The sequence below is a fragment of the Babylonia areolata genome, chromosome 32, assembly GCF_041734735.1.
Source record: "Babylonia areolata isolate BAREFJ2019XMU chromosome 32, ASM4173473v1, whole genome shotgun sequence".
Taxonomy (NCBI): Eukaryota; Metazoa; Mollusca; class Gastropoda; order Neogastropoda; family Buccinidae; genus Babylonia; species Babylonia areolata.
In genome coordinates this window covers 10,399,673-10,423,600 of record NC_134907.1, presented here as the reverse complement: position 1 = coordinate 10,423,600, position 23,928 = coordinate 10,399,673, and the positions used below count along the sequence as shown (strand labels likewise).

At 38.5% G+C, this 23,928-nt stretch overlaps 1 protein-coding gene and 1 long non-coding RNA gene across 2 annotated transcripts in view; one reads left to right on the top strand and one right to left on the bottom strand.

The window, feature by feature from the left end:
- Positions 1-9,874, top strand: part of LOC143276389 (cytoplasmic dynein 2 intermediate chain 1-like) — an 87,706-nt gene extending 77,832 nt beyond the window's left edge. Inside the window, exons 33-36 of the mRNA XM_076580877.1 lie at positions 5,224-5,269; positions 7,138-7,315; positions 8,569-8,638; positions 9,742-9,874. Of these exons, the coding sequence (XP_076436992.1) occupies positions 5,224-5,269; positions 7,138-7,315; positions 8,569-8,638; positions 9,742-9,852 (405 nt within the window). The 3' untranslated portion in view covers positions 9,853-9,874. The remainder of the gene's footprint in view (positions 1-5,223; positions 5,270-7,137; positions 7,316-8,568; positions 8,639-9,741) is intronic.
- The window catches only part of LOC143276458 (uncharacterized), a 471,243-nt gene that overhangs the window by 361,239 nt on the left and 86,076 nt on the right, over positions 1-23,928 (bottom strand). The gene's annotated exons all lie outside the window — the stretch shown is intronic.

Sequence of the window (23,928 nt, the reverse complement as noted above, 5' to 3'; positions counted from 1 at the left end):
ATTCATATACGAATTTTGCAAGTCGGGGTTGTACAGGGTCGTAATTGCACCATTGACTCACTGTATCATTATCATCAACTTTTGTGAATTCAGACTTTATATATATATATATATATATATATGGTGTATGTGTTCGTGTGTATGTGTGAGAGTGTGTTTTTATGTGTATATGTGTGTGTTTGTATGTGTGTGTGTGTGTGTGTATGTGAATGTGTTGGGAGATTTATGTGTGTGTTGGTGTGTATGTGTGTGTGTGCGTGTGACAGGAAGTGTTTGTTTGTATGTGTTCGTGTGTATGTGTGGGAGTGTGTTTTTATGTGTATGTGTGTGTGTTTGTATGTGTGTGTGTGTGTGTGTGAATGTGTTGGGAGATTTATGTGTGTGTTGGTGTGTATGTGTGTGTGTGCGTGTGACAGGAAGTGTATGTGTGTGTTTTGTGTGTGTGTGTGTTTGTATGTGTTGGGAAGATTATTTGTGTGTTTGTGTGTATATGTGTGTGTTTGTGTGTGTGTGTGTGTTTGTATGTGTTGAGAGGTTTATGCGTGTGTTGGTGTGTATGTGTATAGGGAGAGGTGTGTGTGTGTGTGTGTGTGTGTGTGTGTGTGGAAATGCATGTCTGTGTTGGTGCGTGTGTGTGTGTGCGTGTGTGTATTTGTGTGTACTGTTTGTATGTATGTATATGTTTGTGTGTGTGCGTGTGTTTGTATGTTTGTGTGGTTTCTGATGTGTTTGTTTATGCACGTATGTGTTTGCATGTGTCAGGAGGTATATGCATGTGTGTATGTGTGTGTGTTTGTGTGCGTGTGTGCATACTTGGCACATTGGCAAAAGTATGTTAAAAAGAAAAAGCACATTGATAAGAAAACAAATGAACTTGAAGGTAGAGACAAAAACATAAAGGGTGGCGCTCTCACTGTAGTGACGCACTGTCCTTGGGGAGAGCAGCACATAATGTTCCCCTCAGAGAATTCTGTTGTTACAAAAGGGTGATACAATACAATACAACACAACACAATACAATACAATGCAATGCAACACAATACAACATGATACAATACAATGCAATGCAATACAATGCAACGCAATGAAATGCAATGCAACACAATGCAATGCAATGCAAGCACATAATGTTCTGCTCAGGGAATTCTGTTGTTACAAAAGGATAATACAATACAGTACAATACAATTCAACACAATACAAGACAGTACAATACAATACAATACAATGCAATGCAATGCAACGCAATACAAGTACATATTCCTCTCAGAGAATTCTGTTGTTACAAAAGGATAATACAGTACAATACAACACAACACAACACAATACAATACAGTACAATACAATACAACACAACACAACACAATACAATACAGTACAATACAATACAATGTAATGCAATGCAACACAATACAATACAAGCACATATTCCTCTCAGAGAATTCTGTTGTTACGAAAGGGCAATCCAATACAATACAATACAATGCAATGCAATACAATGCAATGCAATACAATACAATACAATACAATACAATACAAGCACATATTCCACTCAGAGAATTCAGTTGTTACAAAAGGATAATACAGTACAACACAACACAACACAACACAATGCAATACAGTACAATACAACACAACACAACACAACACAACACAACACAATACAATACAGAACAATACAATACAATGTAATGCAATGCAACACAATACAATACAAGCACATATTCCTCTCAGAGAATTCTGTTGTTACAAAAGGGTAATACAATACAATACAATACAGTATGATACAATACAATACAATAAAATACAATACAACACAATACAGTGCAATGCAATACAATACAATACAATACAAGCACATATTCCACTCAGAGAATTCTGTTGTTGCAAAAAGATAATATACAGTACAGTACAATACAATTCAACACAATACAATACAATGCAATGCAATGCAATACAACACAATACAATACAATACAATACAATGCAATGCAATGCAACGCAATACAAGTACATATTCCTCTCAGAGAATTCTGTTGTTACGAAAGGGCAATCCAATACAATACAATACAATACAATGCAATACAGTGCAATGCAATACAATACAATACAATACAATACAAGCACATATTCCACTCAGAGAATTCAGTTGTTACAAAAAGATAATATACAGTACAGTACAACACAATTCAACACAATACAATACAATGCAATGCAATGCAATACAATACAATACAATACAATACAAGCACATATTCCACTCAGAGAATTCAGTTGTTACAAAAGGGTAATACAATACAATACAATGCAATGCAACACAATACAACACAATACAATACAATACAGTATAATGTAATGCAATACAAGACAAAACAATGTAATGCAATGCAATAACGATACTGTACTATATTATACTGTACTGTACTATACTATACTATACTATACTATACTATACGTAACAATATACAACACAACATAAGAAGAATACAATAACAATGCAATACAATACAAAGGAATATGATACATTAACAATAAAATGATTTTACAGTACAATACAATAATAACATCGGTACAACATAATACAACACAATAACCAACAAAAAAACCCAAAAAAATCAACAGCAATACATTGCAGTATTTCACAGTAACAGTACAAGAATAATACAATAGCCATACAGTAATTTTACAAATAAAATACAGTAATACTACACAACACAACACAACACAATACAATAACAATACAATGCAACCTACAACACGATGACAATACAATAACAGTGGAGTGATGGCCTGGAGGTAACGCGTCCGCCCAGGAAGCGAGAGAATCTGAGCACGCTGGTTCGAATCACGGTACAGTTGCCAATATTTTCTCCCCCCCCCCCTCCACTAGACCTTGAGTGGTGGGCTGGACGCTAGTTATTCGGATGAGACGATAAACCGAGGTCCCGTGTGGGGCATGCACTTAGCGCACGTAAAAGAACCCATGGCGACAAAAGGGTTGTTCCTGGCACAGTTCTGTAGACAAATCCACTGCGATAGGAAAAACAAATAAAAGCAGCACGCAGGAAAAAAAAATTTTTTTAAAAAGAAAAAAAAGGATGGTGCTATAGTGTAGCGACACGTTCTCCCTGGGGAGAGCAGCCTGGATTTCACACAGAGAAATCTGTTGTGACAAAAAAGAGAAATACAATACAATACAATAAATATAATACAATACAATACAATACAGTAAATATAATACAATGCAATACAGTCAATATAATACAGTACAATACAGTAAATATAATACAATACAATGCAGTAAATATAATACAAGACAAAACAGTAAATATAATACAATAAAATACAGTAAATATAATACAATACAAAACAGTAAATATAATACAATACAGTAAATATAATACAATACAATGCAGTAAATATAATACAGTACAGTAAATCTAATACAGTACAATAAATATAATACAATACAATAAATATAATACAGTACAATACAGTAAATATAATACAGTACAATACAGTAAATATAATACAATACAGTAAATATAATACAGTACAGTACAGTAAATATAATACAGTACAATACAGTAAATATAATACAGTACAATACAGTAAATATAATACAGTACAATACAGTAAATACAATACAATACAATAAATACAATACAATACAGTAAATATAATACAGTACAATACAGTAAATATAATACAGTACAATACAGTAAATACAATACAATACAATAAATACAATACAATACAGTAAATATAATACAATACAGGGTTCGTCATTAACATTTTTTCACATGAGCGCCTGCGCTCTAGTTTCAGAATTTTGATGAGCGCAAACTGAAAACTAAGAGCGCACACTAAAAACATAGAGCAACAAGTCTCAAACATAAATTCATTTTCTCACCTTTAATTCTTGTTTACATCAATTCCTCTTCGATACTTGAGTCACTTAATCCATTCTCCTCACTCTCATTCTCACTTTCCGGCTTCTCAGTTTTCTGACGCTTTTGAAAGTTTGGCCTTCTCTTCCTTGGACCACACTTCACTAGGCCTACTTCCGGTTGAACTAACAAAACGTAAACAGACGGCTTTCAAACTTCGGTAAATGCAAAACGATCGTGCTTTTGACTCTTGTTTGTGATGGACAATGGAATAACAATTTAGATACAGTAGTGTATGCTTATGTCTTTTCAAAATCAAGAGCGCAAGCGCTCTGAGTCAAGGAATTTTCCAGAGCGCAATTTGTTTTTTCAGAGCGTTCCGCTCAGCGCTCCCGTTAGTGACGAACCCTGCAATACAATACAGTAAATATAATACAATACAATACAGTAAATATAATACAGTACAATACAGTAAATATAATACAGTACAATACAGTAAATATAATACAGTACAATACAGTAAATATAATACAATACAGTAAATATAATACAATACAGTAAATATAATACAGTACAATACAGTAAATATAATACAATACAGTAAATATAATACAATACAAAACAGTAAATATAATACAATGCAATACAGTAAATATAATACAATGCAATACAGTAAATATAATACAATACAATACAATACAGTAAATATAATACAGTACAATACAGTAAATATAATACAATACAGTAAATATAATACAAAACAGTAAATATAATACAATGCAATACAGTAAATATAATACAATGCAATACAGTAAATATAATACAATGCAATACAGTAAATATAATACAATACAATACAATACAGTGAATATAATACAGTACAATACAGTAAATATAATACAGTACAGTAAATATAATACAATACAGTAAATATAATACAATACAAAACAGTAAATATAATACAATACAGTAAATATAATACAATACAATACAGTAAATATAATACAATGCAATACAGTAAATATAATACAATGCAATACAGTAAATATAATACAATGCAATACAGTAAATATAATACAATACAATACAATACAGTAAATATAATACAATACAATACAGTAAATATAATACAATAAATACAATACAATACAGTAAATATAATACAATACAGTAAATATAATACAATACAATACAGTAAATATAATACAATACAGTAAATATAATACAATACAATACAGTAAATATAATATAATACAGTAAATATAATACAATACAATACAATAACAACACAACACAATACCTGCACTGATATGTATCCTGTGCATCTGTCTGTAGGCTGGTTGTGAGGACGGGTCGGTGCATCTGTACCACACATCTCAAAGTGAGTACACCTGTACTTCTCTCTCTCTCTCTCTCTCTCTCTCTCTCTCTCTCTCAAAGCACTGAGGCTACTCTGTATTTTGTACAACACTGAAGAGTCAGTGCATCTGTACCACACATCTCAAAGTGAGTACACCTGTACTTCTCTCTCTCTCTCTCTGTCTCTCTCTCAAAGCACTGAGGCTACTCTATATTTTGTACAACACTGAAGGGTTGGTGCATCTGTACCACACATCTCAAAGTGGGTACACCTGTACTTTCCACTGACTGACTCTCTCTCTCTCTCTCTCTCTCTCTCAAAGCACTGAGGCTACTCTATATTTTGTACAACACTGAACGATCAGTGCATCTGTACCACACATCTCAAAGTGAGTACACCTGTACTTCCCTCTCTCTCTCTCTCTCTCTCTCTCTCTCTCTCTCTCTCTCTCTCTCTCTCTCTCAAAGCACTGAGGCTACTCTATATTTTGTACAACACTGAAGAGTCAGTGCATCTGTACCACACATCTCAAAGTGGGTACACCTGTACTTCCCACTGACTGACTCTCTCTCTCTCTCTCTCTCTCTCTCTCTCTCTCAAAGCACTGAGGCTACTCTATATTTTGTACAACACTGAAGAGTCAGTGCATCTGTACCACACATCTCAAAGTGAGTACACCTGTACTTCCCACTGACTGACTCTCTCTCTCTCTCTCTCTCTCTCTCTCTCTCTCTCTCTCAAAGGCTACTCTATATTTTGTACAACTTAGAATGCAATCATGTGTTTCGTGTTATACTATTTTTGTTTACATTTGTTTAGAAATGTATGTTCATATTTTAAATATTCTTTGTTTCATACAGTTTTGTAATACCCCTTTCAGACAAGGGCTTTGGCCTAATCTGAATAAAGATACTCGCATTCGCATCTACATTCACATTCTCTCTCTCTCTCTCTCTCTCTCTCTCTCTCTCTCTCTCTCTCTCTCTCTCTCCCTCTGTCTCTCTCCCTGTCTTTCTCTCTCTCTCCCTCTCTCCCCCTCCATCTCTCTCTCTCTCTCTCTTTAATGTAATGTGTTTATGAATATGTACTTATTTGCTTGTTATTTCCCCTTATTTTTTGTTTTACTTTTTCTTTTCGTCGTCTACTAAAATAAGCTGAATAATCCCCCTTGGCACAAGAGCTGTAAAACGCTATTTGCCAATAAAAAATTTGTCATTGTCATTGTCATTGTCTTTAATGTATTGTTAGGGTGTGGTATTTAGATGAAAGCTGTTTTGTTTTTCTTTGTTTGTTTTGTTTTGCTTTGATGGACTAAGCAGAGTGTGTGGTATTGTACTTGTGGTGACGTAAGAAATAACTCTTATCACCCCCTTGTCAAAAGACCTATGCAGGTAAAGACAGTGAAATATCAAAGCTTCTCTCTCTCTCTCTCTCTCTCTCTCTCTCCTCTATCTCCTGCCCTCTCTCTATCTCCCCCCTCTCTGTCCCCCCTCCCCCTCTTTCTTTCTCCCCCCCCCTCTCTCTCTCTCTCCCCTCTCTCTCTCCTCTCTCCCCCCTCTCTCTCTCTCCCCCTCTCTCCTTTCTCTCTCTCTCCCCCCTCTCTCCCCCCTCTCTCCCCCTCTCTTTCTTCCCCTCTCCCTCTCCCCCCTCTCTCTCTCTCTCTCTCTCTCTCTCTCTCTCTCTCTTTTATGACATTAAATATTTGTCTATGTATATGATATACTCAGATTTCTGTGAGGAGAGAAAAAAAAAAAATCAATCGTTGGTGGAAAAAAAGAAAAAAAAAAAAAAAAAGAATCAGCTTCACTATGACCTTAACTTCACTTCCGAACGACTCTCCCACACACACCCCCCCCCCTCCATCCCCCTTTTTTTTCTATTGTTTTCAGAGCACCCTCTGTCCTCGTGGCCAATGTTCAGCGAAGGGCACGCCATTCTGACCGTGCAGTGGTCTCGCAGTCGGCCGGCCGTGTTCTTCGTGCTGGCGGAGAACTCCACGCTGTACACCTTCGACCTGGTGGAGACAGGGCTGCTTCCCGTCAAATCGGACCCCATTTCCTCTGGAAGGTCGGGAGATTTATTGGGAGGGGGTGGGGGGCCTTCCGGGGGGGGGGGGGGGCTGCGGAGGGAGTGGTGGTGAGGGGTGGGGGGGGGGGCGGGCGTGATGTTTTTGTTTGGGTTTTTTTTTGCATGCAGGTCCATGGAGAACATGGAGCGTTTATTTTCTCTCTCTGTTTTTTTTGGGGGGGTTTCTTTCTGGAGATGATTGTGTTCATTTGGTGGGAGTTTTTTTTGGGGGGGAGTGGGGGGGGGGTTGGAGGAGAAGTGTATCAGGGGGAAGGGGGTGGAGGAGATGTGGGGGGGGGGACAAGAAGTGTGTCGGGGGGAGGGGAGTGAGGGTGGAGGTGGAGGAGAAGTGTGTCGGGGGGAGGGGAGTGAGGGTGGAGGTGGAGGAGAAGTGTGTCGGGGGGAGGGGAGTGAGGGTGGAGGTGGAGGAGAAGTGTGTTGGGAGGAGGGGTGGAGGTGGAGGAGAAGTGTGTCGGGGGGTGGAGGAGAAGTGTGTTGGGGGGAGGGGAGTGAGGGTGGAGGTGGAGGAGAAGTGTCGGAGGAGAAGTGTGTCGGGGGGTGGAGGAGAAGTGTGTCAGGGGGGGTGGAGGAGAAGTGTGTCGGGGGGTGGAGGAGAAGTGTCGGAGGAGAAGTGTGTCGGGGGGGATGGAGGAGAAGTGTCGGAGGAGAAGTGTGTCAGGGGGGGTGGAGGAGAAGTGTCGGAGGAGAAGTGTGTCGGGGAGGAGAAGTGTGTCGGGGGGTGGAGGAGAAGTGTGTCGGGGGGGGTGGAGGAGAAGTGTGTCGTGGGGATGGAGGAGAAGTGTGTCGGGGGGGGTGGAGGTAGAGGAGAAGTGTGTCGGGGAGGACGGGGGGGAGGAGAAATGTGTGGAGGTGGAGGAGAAGTGTGCTGGGGGAGGGGGTGGCAGGGAGGGGTGTTTTTTGTGTTGGTGCGACCTTCAATCCAGTGGAGGAGACAGGGCTCTTTGCTTGTCAAATCTGACACCATTTCGACTGGAAGGTCAAGTGATTATTGTGTGTGTGTGTGTGTGTGTGTGTGGAAGAGGGTGTGCGGGTGGGTGGGGAGTGTTGGGGATGTTTGTGGGGGATGGGGTGTTTGTCAGTGTGTGTTTGTGTTTGTGTCATCTTGTGTAGTACGTGATTTGGTTTCGGGTTAAACAATGAACCATGTTGAATATAGATAGATAAAATAGATAAGACGGATAACGATAAAGACAACGATGATGATAAAGACTGTGACGATGATTTTGTTGCAGAGCGATGGCGGTAGCAGTGGGCAGCGACCCAGCACTGATTGGAGGAAACAGGAATCTACCTGCACACCTGGTCAGTGCTCTGTCGGCTTGAAGCAAGTGTGTGTGTGTGTGTGTGTGGATGGTTGTGGTGTGTGTGTGTGTGTGGATGGTTGTGGTGTGTGTGTGTGTGTGTGTGGTTGTGGTGTGTGTGTGTGTGTGTGGCTGTGTGTGTGTGTGGATGGTTGTGGTGTGTGTGTGTGTGTGTGTGTGGATGGTTGTGGTGTGTGTGTGTGTGTGTGTGTGGATGGTTGTGGTGTGTGTGTGTGTGTGTGTGTGTATGGTTGTGGTGTGTGTGTGTGTGGATGGTTGTGGTGTGTGTGTGTGTGTGTGTGTGTGTGGATGGTTGTGGTGTGTGTGTGTGTGTGTGTGTGTGGATGGTTGTGGTGTGTGTATGTCTGTGTGTGGATGGTTGTGGTGTGTGTGTGTGTGTGTGTGGATGGTTGTGGTGTGTGTGTGTGTGTGTGTGTGGATGGTTGTGGTGTGAGTGTGTGTGTGTGTGTGTGTGGATGGTTGTGGTGTGTGTGTGTGTGTGTAGATGGTTGTGGTGTGTGTGTGTGTGTGTGTGGATGGTTGTGGTGTGTGTGTGTGTGTGTGTGTGTGGATGGTTGTGGTGTGTGTGTGTGTGTGTGTGTGGATGGTTGTGGTGTGTGTGTGTGTGTGTGTGTGGATGGTTGTGGTGTGTGTGTGTGTGTGTGTGTGTGTGGATGGTTGTGGTGTGTGTGTGTGTGTGTGTGTGTGGATGGTTGTAGTGTGTGTGTGTGTGTGTGTGAGAGAGAGAGAGACAGAGAGAGAGAGAGAGAGAGAGAGCTTTATCAAAATTTGGAAAGGTTGCAAGATGATATGATCGTTTGTTTATCGTTTTTCATCAACGTGTGTGTGTCTGTGAGTGTGTTTGTGTGTGTGTGTGTGTGTGTGTGTGATACGTTGCTACTTGTTATCTTTTTGTGTTATGCACTATCATTGTTTCTTTTGGTATTACTTTTTTTAGTGGTTATTGTAAAAAAAAAACAAAAAACATCTTGATCTTTTGAAGGCGCTATATAAAAATTTCCATCATTACTATGATTACTACAAAATGAAGGAGTAGTGTGTTATTCTGTGTGTCACATGACCCCTGGATGTTCTGATTGGCAGCTGGTGGCTCTCGACAACGGCACCGCCGAACTGCATACCATCAGCAACTCGCTACGACAACAGCAGCCCCTGGAGAACGATTTCCTCGCTCACTACACGGACAGATTCTGAGCCCGCAAACGTTCATTCGATGCTGCTGACCTTTTTTTTTTTTTTTTTTTTTTTTTTTTTTTTTTTGTTGCTGCTGAACAGTTGATGATGGTTATTTTTGGGGGGAGGGGGTGAGGGGGAAGGGGTGGACGGTATCTGATAAAGCAAATATTCTGTTCCCTTGACACGGTTTGATTTCAGTGAAAAAATGTTGTGTTGTGTGGTGTGGTGTGTGCGTGTATGTGTGTGATTTGGATGAAGTTTTGGGGTGGTTGTTTTGGGGTGGGGTTGTTTTTGGGTTTTTTTTTCCTGCTGTTTAGAAAGACTTGCTTTTTTTGTGTGTGTGTGTGTGTGTATGTGTTGTTGTTGTGGTTGATTACTTTGAAACGAATTGTGAATGTATTGAAGTTAGAATCTATGCAATTTTGAAGGTAGAATCTCTGGCTTTCTTTTTTTGTTTTTTGTTTTTTTTTTTTTTTTTGTTTTTTTTTTTTGTTTGTTTTGTTCTGTTTTTCTTCCTTGAACTATCTTTGGTAAAATAGCATCAAAGTGAATATTTTGTGATCATTGCACAAAATTATTGAAAAGTTTGATCAAACCCTGAAGGAATCGTATTGTCAGGGAAATGTCATGCTGTAATATCTGTGTACAGGAAGCAAATGATCTGAATGTAAAATGCGACATGAACCGAAGTAAAACATGTTCCTAGTTTGTAGCGGGTTTTGTTTTTGTTTTTTGTTTTTGTGTTTTTTTTTTCAATTCAGTATCAAAAGAATGGATTTAACATTCCAACTGTGAAGATGTTTGCCCATTCAAGAAAACAGAAAATCTGGATTTGATCTCAAGTCGGGTTTTTTTTGGGGGGGGGGGGTTGTTATAATGAAGCGACTGAATGAAAGATTGCTTTGTTGCTTGAAGTAGTTTGATTTTGTTTGTCACTGAATGTATCTGAATGACATGATCTTCTTCTTCATTCGTTGGCTGCAACTCCCACGTTCACCCGAATGTACATGTGTGGGCTTTCACGTGTATGACCGTTTTTAACCCACCATGTAGGCAGCCATACTCCGTTTTCGGGGTGTCGGGGGGTGGGGGTTGGGTGCATGCCGGGTATATTTTCTTATTTCTATAACCCACCGATCACAGACATGGATTACAGGGTCTTTAACGTGCGTATTTGATCTTCTGCATGTGTACACACACACACACACACGAAGGGGGTTCAGGCATTAATTAGCAGGTCTGCGCATCTGTCAACCTGGGAGATGGGAAAAATCTCCACCCCTTTGTTGTTGTTGTTGTTGTAGTTGTTGTATTTCTTTTTATCACAGCAGATTTCTCTGTGTGAAATTCGGGCTGCTCTCCCCAGGGAGAGCGCGTCGCTACAGTACAGCGCCACCCTTTTTTTCTTTTTTTTTTCCTGCATGCAGTTTTATTTGTTTTTCCTATCGAAGTGGATTTTTCTACAGAATTTTGCCAGGAACAACCCTTTTGTTGCCGTGGGTTCTTTTACATGCGCTAAGTGCATGCTAGCACACGGGACCTCGGTTTATCGTCTCATCCGAATGACTAGCGTCCAGACCACCACTCAAGGTCTAGTGGAGGGGGAGAAAATATCGGCGGCTGAGCCGTGATTCGAACCAACGCGCTGAGATTCTCTCGTTTTCCTAGGTGAACGTGTTACCTTTAGGCCATCTCTCCACCACCAGGCGCTGTGACCAGGACTTGAACCCAGGACAGATGATGAAAGGACAAGGGTGGGTTCTTTTCCAGGGGAAGACGGGCACAATAGCCGAGTGGTTAAAGCGTTGGACTTTCAATCTGAGGGTCCCAGGTTCGAATCACGGTAACGGCGCCTGGAGGGTAACGGGTAGAGATTTTTACGATTTCCCAGGCCAACATTATGTGCAGACCTGCTAGTACCTGAACCCCCCTTCATGTGTATACCGCAAGCAGAAGATCAAATATGCACGTTAAAGATCCTGTAATCCATGTCAGTGTTCGGTGAGTTATGGAAACAAGAACATACTCAGCACGCACATCGCCGAAAGCGAAGTATGGCTCCCTACATGGCGGGTTAAAAAAACGGTCATACACGTAAAAGCCGACTCGCGTTTATACGAGTGAACCTGGGAGTTGCAGCCCACGAACGCAGAAGAAGAAGAAGAAGTTTTCCAGGCGAAAAAAAAAAGAAGTAAAATTATATGACCTAATCATACAACAATTTTGAAGCCGTACCCTCTCTTGTAAATTTTAACCATGACCTGTGAACAAGATTGTGTTATTTTGGTCGTACAATCTGCAGCCAAATGAAAGTTTGTTTGTCTGTCCTTGACAAAAGATGACAATAATTCTCTGGGAAATCAAAGAGCTGATTTTAACCCTTTCCATCCATCAATTACTGGCAGCATGTGCAGGTCTGAACAGTTTTTGATGGTTTTGAAACGGTTTTTTTTTCTATTAAATCAAGGGTCATTTAGTTGTGAGCAGTAAACAAAACAGCATTTTTCTTCTCTCTTTTTTTTTTCCTTAAAAAAAAAAAAAAAAAAAAAAATTTAATCACCACAAAATTCTCTGTCTCAGACAATTTATTGTTCTGGTTGCATCAAAAAATTCCATCAAGAGTTGTGTCCCTTTTAAGAATCATTATTATTGTTCATGCATAGGTGAAAGGTCAGAACGGAAGTTTGACCAATCAGGATCAGAGACGCCTGAGGCCCATTCAGGCGCAGGAATAAAAGAAAATAAAAAAATCTTCAAATAAAGTTCAATGAGACAGAATAGGTATTTTGTATTTGTATTTGTATTCCTTTTTATCACAACAGATTTCTCTGTGTGAAATTTGGGCTGCTCTCCCCAGGGAGAGCGCGTCGCTACACTACAGCGCCACCCATTTTTTTTTGTATTTTTTCCTGCATGCAGTTTTATTTGTTTTTCCTGTCAAAGTGGATTTTTCTACAGAATTTTGCCAGGAACAACCCTTTTGTTGCCGTGGGTTCTTTTACATGCGCTAAGTGCATGCTGCACACGGGACCTCGGTTTATCATCTCATGCAAATGACTAGCGTCCAGACCACCACTCAAGGTCTAATGGAGGGGGAGAAAATATCGGCGGCTGAGCCGTGATTCGAACCAGCGCCCTCAGATTCTCTCGCTTCCTAAGCGGACGCGTTACCTCTAGGCCACCACTCCACTCTTTTTTACATGGCCTGTACTTGACCAGCCACCCCCCCCCACATCAGCTGCTTCCAAGGCAGAGACACCAGAGGGCACAGCCTGAAGTTGGACAGACCACACTGCTGACTCAACATCAGAAGCAGTTTCTTCGTTCAGCGCGTAACCGCCACCACCTGGAACAGTCTGCCAGACAGTGGGGTCACAGCCCCCATCAGTCAATGCATTCAAGAACAGGCTCGATGCACACTGGAAGGAGCTCCCTGCAAAATTTGACCCAGACTGTTATCATGAGTCACAACTGTCGATGTCTTGTACCACCACGTATGCAGTTCAGTTGTACTTGTGAAAAGACCTGTGAACAAGCTCCAAAGAGCTTCAACACGGAAACGAACCAGTAACCACCATTGTTGTTGTGGTTGATCGACTGAGGAATTTTGGTTTTGTTTCGAATCAAAATCTGTGACAAACATGCTCTCTCTCTCTCTCTCTCTCTCTCTCTCTCTCTTTCTCTCTCTCTCTTTACCTATTTCTCTCTCACTCTCTCTGTTTACAATCATAATTTTACTAAATATTTTGTTTTTATATGTGTCCTCTGAGTGGGCATTTGGACAAGTAGGGTTGTTGTTGTTTGGGTTTGTTTGTTTTTTTTTGTTTTGTTTTTTTCAAATACTCTTTCTCTCTCTGTCTCTCTCTTTACAATCAGAATTTTCCAAAATTAATATTTTGTCTGAATTGTGCGTTCTGAATGGGTGATAGGACAAGGTTTTGGGGGGGGGAGGTTTCTCACTTTTTGGGGTTGTATTGCTTTGTGGGGGTTTTTTGTGGGGGTTTTTTTTTCATTCACTCTTTTTTTTTTTTTTTTTTTTTATGTATCTATTTATTTATTTCACTAATCAGTTTCTGAAGGGTGTAGGGTGTTTTTGCGGCTCAACATTCCAGTCATTGCGTTCCGTCCATGCTCATTGAGTGTGTGTATGTATGTGTGTGTCTGATGATTTGGGAGGCAGGTGATATTTTAAGATGAGATAAGGGGGACTGTGTTGGTTGGTTGTTGGTGGTGGTGGTGGATGTTTATTTCTTTCTTTTTTTTTTCCGTTTCTTTCTTTCTCTTTCTTTCTTTTTTTTCTTTTTTTTTTTCTCTCCACACTTGCACACATCAGAGGACATGACAATTGTGTCGCTCTTTCTTTTAATTCAGTGTCTTTTCACTGTCTTAAGTGATATTGGCTGTGACGTGTGTGTGTGTGTGTGTGGGAGGTGGGGACAGAGACTGGAGGTCTATCTTCAAGCATATCTCTTTTCATGTCTTTAATCTTCAAGCATATCTCTTTTTCGGTCTCTATCTTCAAGCATATCTCTTTTCATGTCTTTAATCTTCAAGCATATCTGTTTTTCAGTCTCTATCTTCAAGCATATCTCTTTTCCAGTCTCTATCTTCAAGCATATCTCTTTTCCAGTCTCTATCTTCAAGCATATCTCTTTTCCAGTCTCTGTCTTCAAGCATATATATATCTTTTTCGGTCTCTATTTTCAAGCATACATCTTTTTTTTATCTTTATTTTCAAGCATATCTCTTTTCCAGTCTATCTGCAAGCATCTTTTTTTCAGTCTCTATCTTCAAGCATGCATCTTTTTTTCAGTCTCTATCTTCAAGCATATCTCTTTTTTGGTCTCTTGTCTTCGAGCATAATCACTTTTCATGTCTTTTATCTTCAAGCAGATTTGTTTTCGTTCTGTATCTTTCCATCTTTGCTGACTCAACAGGTAGCAACTCAGGTGCTGAAAATGCACAGAGCCTACCAGGGTGATGGTCAATATTAAAGTGACGGCTTTTTGCGCTCATGAGTGACAGAAGTACGAAAGTTTAATGCATATATATGTATATATGCAGAATGCTTGATCACTTCCTTACACCCCCACCCTCCTTCCCACTACCACCACCACCACCATGCTTCCCCGACCCCTCCATTCCATTTTCCGTCCCAAGTCTGTGATACAACAACATCTCCCCCCCCCCCCCACCCCCCCAGGCCTCTCCCCCCTCCCCTCCTCCCATGACCGAGTCCCTGAGTAAATAATCAATGGATATTTATTGTACAATTTTTTTTTAAAAGAAAAAAGATTATATGTTATGTAATTTATACTTTATACAGTGACTGACAATTGTCATGACATGTCTTTGATGAGGGAGGTATATATCTGCCTATCTCTCTCTCTCTCTCTCTCTCTCTCTCTATATATATATGGCCTAGATATCCTTGACAGCAGTTGCCTCCTCTGCTGTTCTGAATGTCAGATCCGGACACGACTATCATACATTTTCATAAAGTATCTACCTTTAGGTCCGTGTTGCAGCTGATCAGGTATAAAGAGCACTATTTTCATCCTTGCTTCGAACAGGTTAGTTGCAGGAATTACTTATCAGTTAGGTGGAAATCTTAAGCCTGCATAATAATCTTTTCTTCAAACCAAGCCAAAATTTAGTTTTTTGTTCTTAATTTGAAAATTCCAAAAGAGAACAAGCTGAAATTTGTTCAACAGTTCTTAATTTGGATTTTCAAAGAAACAAGCCCAGTTTTATTCATCGGTTCTTAAATTGAAAATTCAAAACAAAAAAGTCAAACTCCCTTCATCAGTTCTTAATTTGAAAATTCAAAGAAAAAGCAAACCATATATATATATATATATATATAGATATATATATGAATCACTGACTTTTTTCTTCTTCTTCTTCTTCAGGGTAAGGAAAGGATTTTTATTTAGGAACTGGCATTCCTTTTTTGAATTAATAAAAATGAGACATTCCATTTAATTGTCAGTTTCACTTATCTTGAAGAAAATGAATGAACAGTTATTCTGAACAGTATTATTTTGAGTTTGCTTTTTTCAAAATAATACTCTCTCTCTTACTCCCCCTCACTCTCCCTTCGTTAGTTGAATTTTGGTTAATTAAAATGTTTGTACCACAAAATACCCTAAAGTGACTGTTGAATAGGTCTTGTGTCATGTCAGTTTAGTTTTCCATGTAAATAAATGCTTCAAATGTTTCATGATTTATTACAAGTCATCAGATTAATAAATCTTGCGATGTGAACTCTGGGATTTTGTGTGTGAGCGTGCGTGCGTGTGTGTGTGTGTTCCCTATCATAAAAAAAATCTTTCTTTCCACTCCAGCTACCCTCATTGAGTCATTCTAACAACAACATTTACTCGCATTCTACAATATTTACCACACACGCGCGCACGCACACACACAACACACACAAATTCTCATCATTACACATGAAACAATTTATTTGATCACATGAAAAACAGTTCATGCCAAATCTTAAACATACCAAATTTTCATCTTAAGTTTTTTGCAATGGTTGTCATGGGAGACAAACATACATACACACTACAGTCACATAAATACATTAAAAAAAAAATTTAACTAAAAAAAAAACTTTACACAATGAGTGCTCAAAATTAAATGCTCAATCCATTGCAATTCCATCTGTATGATTTCTTTCTTTTTTTATTGAATGAATGAAAATTTCTAGCCGATGATAAAATTTCATGAAAAACAGAAACACAGCTGTAGCGTTGGTGATCGCTCTTGATTGCTTCAAATGCTTAAAAATGAAACACTGTGGTGTCAGCACAATAAAAACACAACTGATCCAAAATTGTGATTGGACTAACTGGACACTAACTAAAGAACATCTTAATGCCATGAATGCTAAATCCTTCTGAGCTGACATCATCATCCATAGATCGCGTTTGTTAGGAGTACAGTGTAAAATTAAAATACTGTACCCCCCAAAAAGGTATCTTGAAATAAGGGAAATGATTATGATTTCTAATCCTTTGATCAAGAATATTCTAAAATTGTTATTCCTCAAAATAAGAGATGTGGTTTTTGAATAATCTTCTGACAGGGAATAATCTAATTACTCCTCAAATAGCAGTTATGGTAATGAATTCAAACCCTCCTAAGAGGGGTAATCAATAGTCAAAAAACAGTTATTCCTCAAATGAATTACGATATGAATTCTTGTCCTCTGATGAGGAATAATCACGGAAAGTATAACACGATCTTGTAAATTACCACAGATGCTAACAGGATTAAGTTTCCAATCTGACTGAAAAAGTACTTCATTTTCAAACATTTCAATAACCACTCCGTACAACATATATCTAACAATATGGTAATGACTGCTACCCTTTTACGTAACATCATGGCCAAAGTTTAACGGGAAACTGACGGTGACCATAAACATCAATCTGCGTGAGTTTTCAAAAATTCAAATTGCATGGCTTTAACGGCTAACATATTAATGGTTTTAACTTCTTCCTTCCATCAAAAGGCAGGAGGGTGTGAGTTCACAAGTACAATTTTTGTTTTATAATTTCATACATTAAGTAAACTTGTGTTAAAAACTACTACACTTCCAGTAATTATACATAACAGAAAAAAAAAAAAAAAAATCTGCCCATGAACAGACAAATGCATGACACTATTACACCCTCACCGTCCTCCCTTTAACCCTCTCCATACGAACGGCGAAAGAGACGACGTTAACAGCGTTTCACCCCAATTACCATCATCAAAATATTGCAAGCGGAAGGCTCTTATACTGAAGACGTGAATGTTGACAAAGAATACCACAATTCTGATGACGGAAGCTAAAGGTTGGGTCATTCAGACACCCACTGGACATCCGAGGGATCTGTGTAGAGGAGAAGAGAGGACTGGCTGTACTGAGTGAGTTAACACTCCCTAGATATAAAGAACTAGAAAAATAACACACATACAAAAAAAACCCAAAAAAAAGACTCATTCGTACCAAACTGTGAGAGAGAGAGGGAGAGATGGTGGAAGAATGAACAGTAGAGGAAAATAAAGAAAAAAAATCAAAATGTTAAGGTCTGGACAAAAACAAAAAAAAAAAAAACAAAAAAATTGCAAAATTAAAAACGTTACAAGAATGTATTAACCGACAGAAGACAAAGAGTTCATACCAAGGACAAAAGGTTCAATCATTCCAAAAAAATATAGAGGTTGTACTAATATATATATATATATATATATATATATATATATATATATATATATACACACACACACACACATATATATATATATATATATATATATATATATATATATATATATATATATACACACACACACACATATATATATATATATATATATATATATATATACACACACATACATATATATATATATAATTTTCAAATAACAATTTTAAAAAAATCAAAAATTCCATTAACAGAAAAGTAGAAGAAAAAAATCCAAGGAGAAAGAAGAGGTTGCATCAAAAGATCACCACTGCACCACCCCTCCTGCCCCCTGCCCTCCCTCCCAAGGAAAAGAAACATATATTTGTTTTATTGCATCGTTAAATTCAGCATCAGTGAACTGTTTCACTTATGCCAGGGACATTTTGATTTCCTCAGTGGCCACCTCTTCTTCTTCTTCTGCGTTCGTGGGCTGCAACTCCCACGTTCACTCGTATGCACACGAGTGGGCTTTTACATGTATGACCGTTTTTACCCCCCCCCCCCCCCCCCCCCCCCCGCCATGTAGGCAGCCATACTCCGTTTTCGGGGATGTGCATGCTGGTGTGTGTTCTTGTTTCCATAACCCACCGAACGCTGACATGGATTACAGGATCTTTAACGTGCGTATTTAATCTTCTGCTTGCATACACACACGAAGGGGGTTCAGGCACTAGCAGGTCTGCACATATGTTGACCTGGGAGATCGTAAAAATCTCCACCCTTTACCCACCAGGTGCCGTCACCGTGATTCGAACCTGGAACCCTCAGATTGAAAGTCCAACACTTTAACCACTCGGCTATTGCGCCCGTCAGTGGCCACTTCTAACATGAAGAATCAGTTCCATTTTACACCGTTATCCACCAATCCCTTTTGTTTTTTTCCCCTTCAATAAAAGTTTTCAAATGCCATATGTTATACTCAGCATTGCAACACTGATAATAATTAAAAGCTAAAATTTATTTATCTATACCTTAAAAACTATGTCAACACAGAAACAATATTTCCGTATCAAAACTATCACCTGAACATTAATTTCTTCTTCAACACAAACACAATACTGTCATATTAAAAAAAAACTATCACCTTAACGTTAACAATACAGCTGAGATGAAACGCTGAATTTCTTCTTGAATACATACAAAAAATTTCCACATAAAAAGCTATCACCTTTAACATTATTAATCCAGCTGAGCTGAAATGCTTAAATTTCTTCTTCAAAACAACCACAATATTTCTGCATCATTATTAATCCAACTGAGCTGAAATGCTTAAATTTCTTCTTCAAAACAACCACAAAATTTCCGCATCAAAAACTATCACCTTAACATTATTAATCCAGCTGAGCTGAAATGCTTAAATTTCTTCTTCAAAACAACCACAAAATTTCCGCATCAAAAACTATCACCTTGACATCATTAACCCAGTTCAGCTGGAAATTCTGAATTTCTTCTTCATCCTACAATGAGCAATGATAAGTTATAACCACAGCAAACATGACAATATAACATTCAAATACATATGTGATATACATACAAAATGACATACACTTGCATTTTTGTTGTTATGCCCTACACAGGATCAACCGACAATGACTCAAAAAAAAAAAAAAAAAATCATTGACAAATGTTCATCTTCATGTTTCATCACTTTAAAGACAATTTATTGACAAAAATATTCAAGTCAAGATGCACAATGATGACGCACAATATATTCACACACTTAATTAATACTGATGGAACAGTTAGTCACAAGAAGAAATACCACCAAGTAGTAAGATAAAACAAAAGGGACGATCAAGGAAACTTTATGATTTTTAAAAAATCTTCACACACACACGAACATATGCACAAGCAGCGCGTGTGTTATGTGCTCATGTTACATCATTTGCATAAAATATGCATCCTGATTTGCAACGGGTATGTCCCTCTCTCCTTCCTTTTCGTTTTTTTATTTCTCTTGAGGCGTCTGCAAGGAGGAGAAGGGGGAATTTCTAGGGCTCATTGTTTAACGTTTTTATATAACATTTCTTTAACCGTTTCAGTGCCAAGCCTTTTTCATGTTCAGTGACAACTGTTTGTCCAGGAAGGTTTTGGTTAAGGTGGGCAATAATCATCATAAAAAAAAATGTCGCATCCTCACTATTATCAGGAAGTATATAATACATCCCATTCTTCTTGAAAGGAATATTAACATACAACCCAATAGTGACAAAATTTCACAGTGAATTTAATGATTTTGAGAAAGGAATTCAAATTCCTACAACAAATGATGCGGACGGAAAATTCCGACCTGGGGGAAGTGATAGGGTTACTGCAATGTTCAACATTATATCTCGTCTCCACAATTCTTGCTTCTTTTTTTTTCTTTTCTTTTTTTTCGCCGTTGTGTGAACTCATGAAGTTTAATATTGTCGTCTTCCTCCTTCCATGAAAGCCCCCCCCCCCCCCCCCCCCACCACCACCACAACCACCACCACCCACCCCATCCCACACGCCAACCCTGAGAAAAAAAAAAAAGAAAAAAAAACTGGTCAAAAGGATTTTTTTTTTCAAATGCAATGAAGAAAAAAGATATATATATATATCTACATATAAATAAAAAATAAGTTCAAAGTGTCTTGCCAAACCTGAGAGAAGTTTTTGTTTTTTTGTTTTTTTTGTTGTTGTAAGTACCGGGAGTCACATTTAACACGCATGTAGCTCTCACAACAACTGTACAACGCTTCACGACACCCCAACAACACACGCTCACGAACAGCCAACAGAAAGAAAAAGTATGACGTCATGCACGCAAACTACCACACGCTCACTCAGAAGTTGACACAAGTGCACACACCATGCACACACACACACACACACACACACGTGCGCACAGAGCCATTTGCAAGTGATCTGATTCAACTGAGGTAGGTAGATAGACCAATCAGCAGCAGAAGAACTGTTGGTGGACAAGTTGTCTTTTCTTCGTCATTTCTTTTCTTTTTTTGTTTTGTTTTTGTGTTTTTGAAAATACCATTTTATCATCTGTCTCTTCTTCCTGTTTCCTCACGCCTTTTTTTTTTTTTTTTTTTTGGCAAAGGGAACCATAATATACCTTCCTCTACACAAGTAGTCCAGTTGGATTAAAAAAGAAAAAGAAAAAAAAGAAGTAATAACCAGTTTAACCACTAAGCAAATACCTACTTTTCTCTTACCAAGCTAAGGTATAACCAGGCACGTGTTATATTTCTCATTCTCTGTGCATCCTGCAGACTTCAAGCAATGCAGTTCTGATGAAACTTAACAGCAAAAAAAAAAAAAAAAAAATCACTACGGGGTTTAGAAAAAGAGATACAGAATAATCTTATACAATATATAAAAACAGGTATACCAGCGTCTCGGCAGTTTTTCTCTTATGATGGATACAGAGGTATTAATTGTTCTGATCTACGATAGCTATAGATTTTCTTTCATTGTCAATTTACATCACATGTGTTTTACAATAATGTATTTTCTTTGGTATGATTTTTCGTTAGGTCATAATAATGACAATAATGGTTCTCTTTCACTGAAGGCGTGTACGTCAAAAAGTTAATAAAATAAAACAACAGTATATAACAAAAATGTGTCAACAATAATCCATACAGAATCATAGAAAATTTGTATTTTGCCATTCACACACACACACACACAAACACACACACATTGTCATGGATGCATATATCCTTAAGTAACCTGCACACGAGCACTTTTGAGAAGAATGAAATTCATCCACAATATGATTTTTTTTTTTTTTTAAACTGGCTGTATTGTCATATCCATAACATTCCCACATTGTCTGTAGCAAACAGAATCAAGTTTGCCCTGTGAAGAGTAAAATAAAGTATCTATCTATCTACCTATCTTATCCTATCCTATCTCTCGATCTATCTATGTATCCTATACATATATCACTCTCTACATAATATTGTATTTCTCTTTTTGTCACAACAGAATTCTTTGTGAGGCATTCGAGCTGCACTTGCCAGGGAGAGCGTGTCGCTACACTGACAGCGCCACCTTTTTTATGTGTTTTTTCCTGCGTGCAGTTTTTTTTTTTTTCCTATCGAAATGGATTTTTTCGACAGAATTTTGCCAGGAACAACCCTGTTGTTGCTCAGGTTTATTGCCTGAGTCATAATAAAAGCATGTGACATGAGAAATCAGAATGCACAGAAACATGTAAATGCAGAAAGTGACAAAAATGTTCAAGACTTCTTTTTTTTTTCTTTTTTTTTTTAAGAAAAAAAGACTATGTGCCTGTTATTGACAACAACAACAAAAAATAAAAAATAAAAAAAATTTTTGAATGTCTTTGTTCTTAGGGCATCTTTTAAGTTATAAGAACACCGCATCATCAAGAATCTCAACACCAGTGACAAGTCATGTCTTCAGTAAATATTAAGATTTTCTTCTTTTTTTTTCTTTTTTTTTAAAGCAAACCTCTTCAATCCAAATCCACAGCTCCGCAAAAATGCAGTATCAAACCTGCCCTGAGGAGAGATCAAAATGCCTCTTGACAAAGGCTACCTTACCATCCTTAGGGTGACTATACTCATACTGTCGCACCAAGATACGGCTCATCCAATCCATAGATAGTCTGGTAATTTTTTACTCGACAACAGAATCTCTCTGCAGTCTAAGTTCAAGCCTAGTCATACACAGATCACTTGAAATATCCTCCCTTGGACTTTTTTTTTTTTCTTTTAACAAACTTTTCACTTTATATCTCCCCCCACCCCCCCTCCCCCCCCCCTCCGTCCCCCAATAAACAAATAAAATAACCATGGTGATGACCACCATAAAGCAGTTTTCTCTCGACGAGTGTCGAATGGTACAATAGCCGAAAATTCTTTTAATAAATAATCTGGTGCCTCCAGAACTGGCCAAGACCACAAGCGTTTACAGCATTACAAGGAGTAGTAGTTTGTTTAGTTGGTTGTCATTGTTTTCTGTTTTCACATAAGTTGATGATTTAAACTGTAAGTAAAAAGCAACTATAAAGTACTACAAGCATGGGCAAAATTACTGGTACTTCTTCCTTCAAAACAAAGCAAAAAAAAAAAAATCTTCTTTAATTTTTGATGATCTCATCTGTTGATGAATAGCAACTGATTTGAGTGGACAGTAGCAGATCAAACCCCCCCCCCCCCCCCCCCCCAACCCCCACCCCATCCCAACCCCACAAACTGAACGAGAACACTTTAGTACACACTGAATCCACCATGCTATCCATTGACAGCTTCAGACCAGGTTAAGTAGCAGAGCCTTCTGCAACAGCCACACACACACAGACACACGTACACATCCTTAGATACAATCCTGTGTTAGTGCTGCAGAGTTGTTGTTTTTTTCACTTATCATGACGTTCATGCAATCATCTTGTCACTTGATTTACTCCTCTTAAACACAAACATCAAAATGCGCTACTGCAGCTAGCTCGATATTCGTGCGATGCACAATCCAAGAACAAATGCTATACTCAGTCACACACACACACACACACATACAGTCTCACACACACACACACATAAAGTCTCACACACACCACACACACACAATGTACACATACTCTTCCAGTTACTGTCTCTGCTTATTTGCTATAATGTCACTGAAAGTAGAAAGAAAAGACTCCCCCCTCCTCCCACTCCTCTCTCACCCTCCCCCACCCCCACCCCCTCTCCTGGCAAAGAAAAAAATTACATAATTTTTATTCCAGGCAACTTCATCACCAATCATTCTGACATACAAACTTTAGCTGCTTCTCCATTCTGTATCATATACCTTTAAAATAAAAACATAAATAAAAAAAAAAAATAAAGAACAAACCCCA